At 41.1% G+C, this 12414-nt stretch overlaps 2 protein-coding genes across 2 annotated transcripts; one reads left to right on the top strand and one right to left on the bottom strand.

Annotated features, from left to right (window-relative positions):
* The first annotated feature begins 2629 nt into the window (after positions 1 to 2629).
* On the top strand, positions 2630 to 3922 carry LOC126797766 (putative homeobox-leucine zipper protein ATHB-51). The gene is made up of 3 exons (XM_050524485.1): positions 2630 to 2744; positions 3067 to 3413; positions 3686 to 3922. The coding sequence occupies exons 1-3, from the start codon at positions 2630 to 2632 to the stop codon at positions 3920 to 3922; spliced, it is 699 nt and encodes a 232-aa protein (XP_050380442.1).
* Positions 3923 to 6980: 3058 nt separating this feature from the next.
* LOC126797771 (60S ribosomal protein L24-like) lies at positions 6981 to 9149 on the bottom strand. Its single transcript, XM_050524493.1, has 5 exons — positions 9071 to 9149; positions 8153 to 8228; positions 7936 to 8037; positions 7472 to 7620; positions 6981 to 7314 (listed from the first exon to the last, which is right to left on the bottom strand). Exons 1-5 carry the CDS (start codon positions 9079 to 9081, stop codon positions 7164 to 7166), a joined length of 489 nt encoding a protein of 162 aa, XP_050380450.1. The 5' UTR covers positions 9082 to 9149; the 3' UTR covers positions 6981 to 7163.
* Between the last annotated feature and the right edge of the window lie 3265 nt (positions 9150 to 12414).

Here is a 12414-nt window from a genome sequence, read left to right as displayed (position 1 = left end):
TTAATTACCCTAGCATGAACCACAAGTTAATTACCAATACAATGTGTAGAACTATGTATTATCTAATTATGCAGAAGACTGAGAAGCGCGAGGCTAGGCTTCCCCAGTTAAACCTCCTCCGCTGCCCAATGGAGCATGCAACATTGGCATTTACATCAACCATGTCCAAAGGACAGAAACACGCATCGCTTCGCCTCACTAACCGAAATGAACTATTCCTCTTCTTACCGTCCATTCTTACTTTCTTAGCCCCCACCGCCATCAACACTCACTCCAACTTAGGGATGACAAAAATACCCAGCGGGCAGGGTACCCACGGGTATTCGACCCTAATAGGATAGTGTTTCGGATATAATCGGGTAACGGGTACGGGGATTCCCGCTATTCGGATAGCGGAAATGGATAAGGGGCGGGGATAGTATTTCGATCCTCATCACATACTCACCCAATAATGTATTATATATTTAATATAATTAATTAATATATATTCACTTAAATTAATTAATAGATAAATTAAATAAATATCAAAATATCAAAATATATTGTGATTATGTGCACGTACAATAATTTTTGACATAAGGAGATAATTTTATCATGATATTGATTTTTATTTTAGTTTTTTCATATTTTGTGTATTTTATTGGATTTTTTAATATTAAAATAAATTACTATTAACGTGTATTGAGACGGGTATAAAAACTTGATCCCCTAAGGATATGGGTACAGGGAATACCTAAGCATCTATTATGGGGATCGGGGCGGGATACGGAGATGCAAATGAACTTGGGTACGGGTATGGTTTTTCAATCCCATAACCATACCCTCCCCATTGCCATCCCTACTCCAACTTCCAAGTGTTAGCATGCATATATCATTGTTATTTGGCTTGTTTCAAGCTCCGAGTGAGTAATTAACAGCCTAGACGTGGTGATTAATTTCGAAGAAAAATGGTTTGTTTTTAATCTATACGAATTGGGCTGATACATAATGTTATTTTATATTTCGAAGATACAAAATTTAAAAGAAAATCAGTTTTCTTAAGAAGAGTCCTTATTTTTCAATAAAGGCATATTATAGATATATACATTTCCAATTTCGAACATAAGGTTCATTTGAATGAGAAAAACTTTAACAACCCTAATAAAGCCAACAAGCAGTTATGCGACAACTGTAAGGGATTAGAAACAATTTTCAACTGTAACTCTAATACAATGAGAGATGAGAGCAAGGGCATCGAAAGGCATTAGATAAAATTAATGAATACGTCTCATGCGGCAAAAATGGTAAGGACAAGGTAGCAATTTCTGCATCCACCATACCTGGAGTCTCCTACGTACCTCATAAAAGTTATTGAGAAGAAATTACAAAAAGGCATTATGGTGGATTGAAGGTACGTAGAAGTAGGGGAACAACTCTTAAACAGAGCCCTTTGAGGTGGTGGCCGGTGGTAGTGGTGGTGATGGTAGGCTTCTCAATTTAATTTTCTGGTCGTCGGCATGCATCGACTGCTTTTACTGGCAACTGCACATCTACGACTACGAGAATGGACCAGTAGTGGTTGCCGGAGGTCTCATTGATCAGCAGGCCAGCAGTCATGTATGCGATCGTAATTGTTGGCTCACTGGAGCCCAAGTGAGCGTGTGTACGTACTATTTTCTCTCAATAGTCAATCCATTTGATTAGAAATAATAAGCCATACATGCATATAATTACGATCACTAATTCAATGTGCTAAAATCAATTGCATAAACGATTCGTAAAGAAGAACCTATATATATAATCAAAGGTTTCATTGGGACAATCTGAGGTCGTACGTAGAAATCATCTAAATTTCCTTCAATTACATACACATGTCTACATACGTACTTATATATGTACATTGACACAACTATATGTAATATGTATCGATCAGTATGTACATATAAATGCAGTGAGAGAGTATGAGAGAGAGCTGTCGGTTGGAAGGTGATGTAAATGGGAGAGAGGAGGAGGAAGAGTGGACTCAAAGGTCTCCATCTGAATATGGTCCCCATATTAATCCTGCTCCTATGGAAGGAACTACTCACTACTGACATACTATGCCTCCCTTTCTCACGCCTCGTCCTGCAACCCTTCTGAACCTGCTTCTTCTTCCCTCCCCTCCCTCCCACCCTAGATAAGAATTAGTAACTCTCTCTCTCTCTCTCTCTCTCTCAATAATTAAACATAAAGCTTAATTTGTTGCGCCCCAAAGTTGATGTATAGGAACAACCAGCTCACAGTCTCATTTCTCTCTCAAGTGCTGAATTCATTCATTCATTCATTGATCGCTACTGTTTCTCTTGCACCTCAAACTTTAAAGAGAAAAGAATTCGATAATAGAACAGAAACTCTCTCTCTCTCTGTCTGTCTGTCTCTCTCTCTCTCTCTCTCTCTCTCCACGCCAAGCCTCGTCATCCGCCTATAAGCTTAGTTTCATCATCATATCTCACTCCCTTCTCTCTAGATCTCTGTCTCTGTGGTCCAAATATCTCGATTACTTGGACCCTGCAGGTCCATATAAACGTGATCGGTATTTTAAGCATCAAGGAGACAAGGAAAGCGAAACCCCAATTAGAATTACGAGCGGAATTAGAGAGAACAGCCAAGCATGGATTGGACCAACACCAATGCGAGGCGACAGCAGCAGCACCACCTTGTATCTCGACCTGAACCTTCCTTTGGTTTCCTCTACAACTCTAACTTCGACCACATTCCTCATCCTGGTATTTTCTAGTCACTCCTCGATTGATTCCAACTTCGATACCTTCTCTTTCGTTTTAATTTTCCCGAACTAGTTAAGCTTTTTATGTGCTTTGAAGAAACATGTCAAAACAAGCTAGCTAGCATGCTACGACGCTCTAGTCGTTTGAGGTCGCACTCTCATTTAGCTAATAACATGCAAATCTTGTATTCTATATATATCTTTATGTAGTTATATATAAATTATAATCTATAACAAGCCGTTGTTACATCTTACCTTGTTAAGTGCTCATCATACTTCATCTATAACACAGTACAAACATTTTGTCTACTTTTGTTTTTCAGGAATGGAAATGAAGTACTCGGACACACCACAAGGATCAGCACCTTCTTCCATGGAGAGGAACAGTCATCACATGATGAGTTACGGCTGCAGCAGTCAAGAGAAGAAGAAGCGATTGTCAACCGATCAGTTAGAGTCACTGGAGAGGAGTTTTCAAGAGGAGATAAAGCTTGACCCTGATAGAAAGATGAAGCTGTCGAGAGATCTCGGCCTCCAGCCTCGGCAAATCGCTGTTTGGTTCCAAAACCGACGAGCAAGGTGGAAGGCTAAGCAGCTCGAACGCTTGTACGATGCCCTCAAACAAGAGTATGACGCCGTCTCTAAAGAGAAGCAAAAGCTGCAAGACGAGGTAAAAAGAAAGAGCTTTTTTTTTTTTCCTTTTTTTTTTACATTTACCAGATTATCATTTCATAACTTAAACCCATGTATGTTACATATGCGAGTACATATACTCGTTAATTAGTCAAGTGAGCTATATAAGTATGGTGGTGTAGGTCATGGAACCAAAGACGTACTATTTTGATTTTTGAGAGAAGCAGTTGCTTGAGAGAATCAATAGTATAAATTGTATTTGTATGTTTTCTAATTAAATAAGGTATGAATACATATTTTATGTTGTAGGTCATGAAGCTAAAGACTGTTCTGAGAGAAGTTGCTAGGAAGCAAGTTTCTCCGGGATATACTGAAATCTCCGGCGAAGAGACGGTGGAAAGCACTTCGGTAGCTGCCACTCGAAGCTCGAACAAGGCAGGAGGGTCGAGCCAGCATCAGATTGCAGAGGGCACCTATCTTTTCAATGTTGAGGAGTATAATCCTGTATCACCACCTTACTGGGGTGGCCTGCCTTCATATCCCTAGGAGCTTTTGTTGTTCAAGTTGTTTCCAACTTTAGTTTATGTATCCTTAATTAATTTCCCAGGGTTTTGTTTGCTGTATTGGCTTAGTAGTTAGATTATGTAATACCCAGCTAGATCCAGTACTACTAAATAGAGAGAGAAATGACATTAATAACTTTGATCCTAGTGGACCGTATGCATGATCAGTGTTATCTTCGTACACTTCCATATTCATCTTCTTTTTCATCAAGTCTTCTGGTCCATGGAGTCTACGGTCTACCCTTTTGGCCTGTTTGGGCAACACCCAGTTATTCGACTTTTATACTGCTTCGAAAAAGGTGTCAACGGCCATGCCAGTAATAGGCATCATTGAATCTTTATGAAATTTTCTACTTCTGGTACCTAATGTAATAAGCTTCATAAAACAGTAGCCTTGGAGCAGAGGTTTTACCTAAGATGAATGAATGAATAGTCACGATTTAATAGACAAAAACCCTGGAGGCATAATGATAGGACTGGCCGGGAGAAATGACCAATTTTATACATAATTTGTTTCATTGTCACTTCAAAATCTGAACTTCCTTAAGGTGATCGAGTGATTCGGGTCTAGTACGTGCAACTAAAATAAACAACTTTTGTTTTTTTATAGAATCTACTAGGATTTTATATAAAACCAATGTCCGAATAGTTATTACATACTTTTTAGCTGTCGTCGTGCATAAATAAAAGCATAACAATAGGCTAAAAAAACATATACGTCTTATCCTTGCCCTTAAAAGGGCCATCCTCAGCAAAAATACCCAAGGCTGATAGCCCATCCACTAAGGCCAAGTCCAGACCAGAGCCTGAAGGCCCAGATCTAGAACAGGCCCAATGAGATCCAATCTCTTTTCCTCCACCACGCCAGACTTGGCTCCACCGCTGGAAGACACAGAGCCAACCTGTCGACGCTGAGAGCCCCTCCACAAGGCACCCACGAGCCCCGCATAGCACAATCTCTAGCACAGCCCGATCCGGAGGCCGAGAAGTGTGCATACTAGCAAGCTTCCAGCCGCCTTCATCCCTGTCATGCCCCCGCCATCCCGATTTGTGATCTGGGGAAGAGGACTCTCCCCGCCGCCACCATGAAAGAGAAGCGTCGCCAAACCATGGTCATCGCCACAATCTGTCGCGGCCTCAAACTCAATCGCATAGCAAAACAACAACACGGTCAAGGAGAGACTTGTCAACCACTTGGAGCTGTTGACGAGATCCCAACCTAGCTACCTGTCATGTCCCTAGTTTGGGAGTGTCGATCGTGGGCTGCTGGTTGAAAGAACTTTAAGGATATATGAGATTTGCTCCAAGATTCAATGTGTGGGAGATATATGGCTGCTCCTTCCGAGGGGTTCAGGCATGCTGACCCGATTAAATTCGGAGAGCTTGTCGCTAGTCGAGGACTTAACGTCAAAGAGGCGAGTTGGCCGCCCTACACACAGGTAGGGGTCTGGAGCCGATCCCCTGATGAGCCCAAGGCAGGGCGAAACCAGTGTATTGTCCCGTTGGATAAGGCTAGCTCCATGGGGATGGAGCGCCGCATAGACCAAGTGTGGCAGCCGAATGACTAGGTCCGTGACAAGTGGTATCAGAGCCACCTCAACATCGCTGTCGTTGTGTTCGCCAAGCGCTCACACGTGTCGCCGTGTCCCCAAGATACGGGGGGCTCCGTGGGGGAGTCGAGTAGGCAGGGTCGCCTCCAGGGGAGGACCGGACGAGAAGATCTGTGGCAATGTCCAGGACAAGAGAGATCCAGCGGGAAGTCATTGTTGGGTGGAAGATCTTTGGGAACTCATTTTCGTCGCTCTAGGCATCGCGGGCGCACAAAGGATGCGCGGGCCGCAAGTGAGGATGCTGTGTACGAGGACGTACACCAAGTTTGGTGGGGGAGGATGTCACGTCCCTATTTTGGGAGTGTCGATCGTGGGCTGCTGGTTGAAAGAACTTCAAGGATATATGGGATTTGCTCCAAGATTCAATGTGTGGGAGATATATGGTTGCTCCTTCCGTGGGGTTCAGGCATGCCGACCCGGTTAAATTCGGAGAGCTTGTCGCTAGTCGAGGACTTAACGTTAAAGAGGCGAGTTGGCCGCCCTACACACAGGTAGGGGTCTGGAGCCGATCCCCTGATGAGCCCAAGACAAGGCGAAACTAGTGTATTGTCCCGTTGGATAAGGCTGGTTTCATGGGGATGGAGCGCCGCATGGACCAAGTGTGGCAACCGAATGGCTAGGTCCGTGACATACCGCTATCACAAGGAATTGCAGCCGCCTAGAGGAACTAATTTTGAACGATTTAGATTCTTATTTCCCTTTTGAAAATTATCAAGTGTAAAATATGGCTCGTCGTGGCACATGATCATATCATACAAACAATAAGCTAATTTACAACCAACCTTGAACTTCAGCTAGCAAGGTAGTAAACATGAACGCGACTTATTAATCTAGTTTTGTTTTTACCGATCGACTCAGTTTGCCATATATTGCCATATATAAGCCTCATGAAATTCAGACAATTGTATTTTTTTTTATATTGAAATGTCATACAAAAATATTTAGATCTCAAGCAAAATTTTCTACAGCCAGAGAAATGCTGGAGTTTCCGATGACGAGACAAAAGGCAGAGCCCTCTGCTGAAAAGTTAAGATTCATATTCAGTGCATGGCTTAGTACAACATATATAGGTTAAGCTTAACCTATATATTTCTAAAATTTCTAGGTGTGGCTAAGGAAACGAGATACTGGTAGACTAATGCTGCGTGTAACTAGCAAAAACAACTAAATGGTCGAGCTGCCAGAAATGCACATTACAACCAAAAGCAGATATAACTTCAACGCACTTGGTCCTCAAAAAAGTATAAAATTTAGGCATGAAGCTCACGCTAATGAATCCTTAAGAAGGCTAGGAAAGATCGATAAACTGTTGAAAAGAACTTCACAAAACCTAATCAGTCATTGCCAATTCCCCGTAATGCCAGGTTGTTGAGCTAGAATATGATTTCTTTGGCTGGATTTTATGTGCAAGAATGAGAGATTAGAAGCAAATGCAAGTCCAACAGCCACTTTTCCATACTTAATAAATACCAAAGTGACAGGTATAGGCATAGATGAAAGGAGACAAACAATAAACCATCCACTGCGCATATCAATCCTTACAAAATTTTCAAAGAGAAATGGAACAAACAGTCCTATCAATTACTTTACCCTGCCAATGAACAGATAGGTTGATCAGCGCTTGCCACCACCGCCACCAAGCTTGGGACCCTTGGGGCCAGCTCCCTTGGGAATATTCTGACCCTTACTCTTCTGTTTGGCAACAACTTCTGCCTTCTTTGCCTTCTTTTCATCCTTGGTCTTTTTGATCCTTTCCTTGATTTCACTGCAAATATAACCAGATGATAAGTCGATGTTTCATGAAACAATATTATAAGAAATTGATAAGTAAAGAACACAACAATATATAGAGGACAAAACACCCAGAAATGAGACATAAGCTAATCAACTATGTGCTACAAGTAATAGATAAGAGCACAAACCGGAGTGCAGCTTCCCGGGCAGCATCACGAACTTCTGGCTTTTCAGTTCTTCTCTTCTGGATAACCTCCAGGGTAGCACCAACTATTGACCTTGAATAAGGCTTCTTGGTGGTACGTCTCCTCTTCTTAGCAGATTCTTGAGCAATATCCTACACATGTCAAGGGAACATTGTCCATTAATACCAACACAGACAGACAGAAATACATCATACTACTTCTCACATATATCTTGGCTAATAAAAAACCATCATAATAGATCACAAGAGGTGATACTGATTGATTTTGAAGAAATCACTGAACACATATTGGAAACAAAGACTGTAGTCACTATTCTAGTTTCAACATGTAGTGACTGTAATGTAGTCCGTGAAAAACAAAGGACGTCATGAAGACAACATGAAAGAGAAATATGCTGGCTATAAAGATTTGTGTAGACATCTGACAATTCAAGATAAAATATTCACCTTCTTGTGTTGCTTCCTGTACATGGCAGTCCATGTAATCTTGGATGGCTTCAGCCGATTGTGGAAGTACCTCTTACATTTTGAATTGATAAAGAGGAACACCTAACAAACCACCACATGACAAGAAGTTAAGAGATGAAAATTACCACAAGAGTGGCCAGCTGAATCTTATCCCCTGCTAACCAAAAAGACAGTTCTAAACTCGGATCTTATCTACCTGAGAGTCAGATCGGATAAATCTGATGCCTCTTCCAGGGTAGATCTTCGCCCCACTGAACCTACAGAGTTCAGTTCTAGCAACCCAATATAAAAAAAGTTAACAACTCCATTGAAATGCATACTGGCCAAACAAACACACAGCTAGGAATGGAAGGAGGAGACCCATCAGGAGTACAAACCAGCACATTCAGACACCGCCTAACTAGCTTATTAGTTTCAAAACAGAACTTCCCAGGAGCAAAAGCACTCCACAAAAATCATACCATGAAAAAATAGGGCGAGATTTCCGCAAAAAATAAAAAACTAGCAGAATAAAAACACTCCCGTCATACATCTTATAAATGCAATATGAACAAGAGTTTGGCGTCATATACATTTAAAAGACATCAAAAAAGGTTTAAATTTTCAATTTTGTTGCAAGTTTGATAACAGAAGTACAATGAACTGAACACTAAGTGCTGTAGATTTAAGCAAACTGTGCACAACATCATCTGCATTTGTTGTCTCACTTCCATTGGCATCAAGCCCAAAACACCGTTACCATATTCCTCCAAACACCTAGAAGCTAAAAGCTCTACACACCCTAAGCAATTGGCCTAAACCCAGCACCCTTTATAGCGCATTCATCAATTTGATTCATTTAAAACCAAACTGAACTGACTGCCTTGGTTTCTCAGACCACTACCCAACCATTTCATTTCGCAAACACCAAAAACACACAGCATTTTCCATCAACATGTGAAAGCAAACACAGCAAGAACCTCACATATTCAAATTTCAAGAGCTAAAATCAAGGAAAGTGAAGGAAATTTGCATCGAAAACATAAGCTCAAAACAGATGATCAAATAAGAGAGGTATTCAGATATTAAAGGAATTGGACTGATAGATCTCGAGAGGATGGAGAAAGAGGCGTACTTGAGAACCATGTCGGCTGTTGTTGACTGCGGTTGTTCAAAGGAGCGGAAACCCTAGAACCCGAAAATGTTGATGACGCGGGTATCTATATCAAGGGGGTTTATAAAGAGCCCTGATATTGTCTGGAAATTCACAAAAATGCCATTTACTCTGGGCCACTAACTGGGTTTACTTCTCAAATCCATCTTGAAGCCCATTGTTGATTAGATACCCAAATATTATTGTATAATATATATATTTTTTATATGGTATTAAAAATACACTAACTCACAGACACTATTTAAAATGAGTGAGCATAGGTAGTAAATAGTTTGGGCCGGGGTATGTAAGTTTCTCCTTATGATTGAGAGGTCATTAGTTTGACCGTAAATGTGATGAAATCAGAGTTAACTTTACAAGTGCAAGATCCTTTCAGGTTTTTCTTTTATTACATAGTTGATATTGATTAGAATTAGATAGCTTAGAGGTACATACATGGCGAGGAACTAAAAAACATGCACCGTTACAACTAATTTACCTGAATGAACTATAGTAAAAGTACCTATTTAATTAATCATAAATATCTATTTCTAACTTCTTGCTATAAACTTTGTATTACTTGTATATAACATCAAACGTGCTGAACTTCCCGTAGGTCGTGGGTCATGACAATGACAATTTAAGCTCCCACTATAGAAATTAAGCTCTTGTTGGTTGATATATTGATTGTTCCAATCCTTGTTTGTATGGGATACATAGCGAAGCTAGCCATGAATTTCCATTTATGAACTTTGCCACTGTACAGAGAGTCTTGCATTGGTGAAGTCATGTTGTTAGAGTTACACGTCTAAAACTAATAGCCTAACGGACAAAGATCACTGGGGTCTGTTGCGGATGAGAAGATTACGAACAGGATGAAGGAAAGAGACCCATACATGCCTTTGCTATGGTGCCCTTACAATTAAACTATGAGGAGCTAGGGTTTTCCATAGCTGCAGATGGAGGTCTTGGTGTGTTTAGACCGGCATGTCCGTCAAGAAGAAGGGATGACCGATGGCTTCGTGGCGACCAGAGCAAAGAAATTGGAGGGAGGAGCAGTATTTCAGAGGTGAGTGTTCAAACTCCATCGCACTAAGTTCAGTGGCACCAGGATCAGCGATTGAGGAGCTGGGTCTAGACTCAGGTGGCTGCTGAAGAATAATATCTTGGTTCATGTAGGAAAGACCCTTTAGAAACCCCTAATGAAAGGTTGCACGATTGCATTTAGTTAGATAGGTACGCATTTGGGTCTCTAGGCCTTAAATTAAAGGACAAATTATAAAAATGTAATATGTCATTATTTATGAATTAATTATAAAAAAATTAATCACATTTAAGTGAAAATTATAAAAAGATCAACAAAATTAGAAAAAGTCACTTTAAAATATTTTATAGACTATTTTACCCTTTTTTTTATTCTTTTTCTAATTTCGGCCATAACTTTCTCGTCCAGCTATAGATTTTAACGAAATTGGTACCGTTAGAAAGATCTCGCTCCTCTCTTTCATTTGATATACTACCCACTCCGAATCGACTAACCTTACAAGGTTCAACAACCATCACAAAGGGTTGCCGCCATCAATGGCGGTGCTTCAAGCAATTCCGGCGAAATCGAAACTCAAGGTTTCCTAATTCCTGTTATTCTCTTCATTCTGAGCATACTTATACCAATCTCATTTGAATTTTAACAAAATTTCACATAATTCCACATTTCCTCTCGCCATGTCACAGCTCCTGTCACAGACGCTGTCACAAACACTGTCACACCTACTGTCACAACCGCTATCACAATCTATTTACACTCAGTGTCACAACCTCTGTTACACTACTTGTCACAACCACTATCACACTACATATTACACTAACTGTCACACCTCCTATCACACCCACTGTCACAGAAGCTGTCACACTATCTATTTACACTAACGGTCACACCCACTGTCATATCAATCTCATTTGAATTTTCACAAAATTTCACATATTTCCACATTTCCTCTCGGCATGTCACAGCTCCTGTCACATACATTGTCACCGACGTTGTCACAAACACTGTCACACATATTGTCACAACCGCTATCACACTATCTATTTACACCCACTGTCACAACCTCTGTCACACTACCTGTCACAACCTCTATCACACTACCTATTACACTAACTGTCACACCTCCTATCACACCTCCTATCACAACTCTTCCACCTGCTCCATCTCCGCCACAAAATCACAACCTAAGGCAGCTCATATTCCGGCCAAAATCGACAAAGGTGACGGCGGAGGCAGGAGAGAATCTCTGGTACGGTGAAGGCAAAGCCTAGATATGAGAATCCTTGATTTCCTCGTAGCTCCTTTTGTCGTCCTTGAGCCTCTGACCCCGCACTTGCGCCTCCGACCAAGCTATGACGATTTGCGCCTCCCTCTACGCCGTCGACATGATCTGAACGACATCGTCCTACACCGACAAGCTCCACCTCCATTTCGTCTGTATATGCCTCTCCCTCCCCTTTTACGATGACAATTCCTCCCACACCATTACTCATTCACAAACTTGCAAGGGCCACAACTAGTGGGTCTCCAACATCACCTTCTCTTCCGACTACTGCTTCGGCGAGGTGTGTTGGTGAAGTCACCGGCGAAGAAAGCTTCAGTGAAGGCCCAGATCGAGATTGAATGGCGATTTAATTGTAGTGGCAAAAATGTAATGTTTCATAACTTTATGGGCAACGCTTTAAGCCCATTTACCGTTTGATTTTTTTCAATTTTTCAAAACTTATGTGACTTTTTTCTAATTTTATGTGTTAAAATAGACTATTAAAGTGTTTATTTTATTTTATTAAACTCTTTTGGACATCAGTTTTTGGGGCTTCTTATAAAATAGTCATGTTTGATACATGAAATTAGAAAAAAAATCAAGTAAGATTTTAAATTAGAAAAAAATAAACTTGTTAATTCTCTTATAGCGTTGCCCATGAAATATTAAGAAATTACAATTTTTGCCACTGTATTCTCAAACTTTCCAGCGGAACTTCTCTTTGATCTCTGGCTCACGAGTCACGACGACGACCACCCACCCAATCTCAGTTTCTCAGATTTTCCGATTCAGCTCAAGTCCAGAAGCAAGAGGTTACGTCATCGCTCCGCTCCTTCCAATCATTCTGGTATTCTCCGGCAGAGACCGCCGAGGATTTTGATCTCCTGATGATCTTTGCCGACGTCGGTCTTGTAGCCGCTGGAGACGGTTAGGACGGGTTGGGGGTTAGTCACCCGGTGTGAAGCAAGCAACGTAGGGAGAGGGAATGCAGTGGGCGGTGGCTTTAGAACCAAATCA

The sequence above is a fragment of the Argentina anserina genome, chromosome 6 (genome assembly GCF_933775445.1).
Source record: "Argentina anserina chromosome 6, drPotAnse1.1, whole genome shotgun sequence".
NCBI lineage: Eukaryota > Viridiplantae > Streptophyta > Magnoliopsida > Rosales > Rosaceae > Argentina > Argentina anserina.
This window is presented reverse-complemented; position numbering and strand designations above follow the sequence as displayed.

Excerpts from the sequence above, each read along its gene's own strand:
- LOC126797766 (XM_050524485.1), top strand. The coding sequence starts at position 2,630 with ATGGATTGGACCAACACCAATGCGAGGCGACAGCAGCAGCACCACCTT. Across the intron at positions 2,745-3,066 it reads CGACCACATTCCTCATCCTG|GAATGGAAATGAAGTACTCG; the intron begins GTATTTTCTAGT and ends TTTGTTTTTCAG. Across the intron at positions 3,414-3,685 it reads AGCAAAAGCTGCAAGACGAG|GTCATGAAGCTAAAGACTGT; the intron begins GTAAAAAGAAAG and ends TTTATGTTGTAG.
- LOC126797771 (XM_050524493.1), bottom strand. Across the intron at positions 8,038-8,152 it reads TTATCCGATCTGACTCTCAG|GTGTTCCTCTTTATCAATTC; the intron begins GTAGATAAGATC and ends GTGGTTTGTTAG. Across the intron at positions 7,315-7,471 it reads GCCCGGGAAGCTGCACTCCG|TGAAATCAAGGAAAGGATCA; the intron begins GTTTGTGCTCTT and ends TTATATTTGCAG.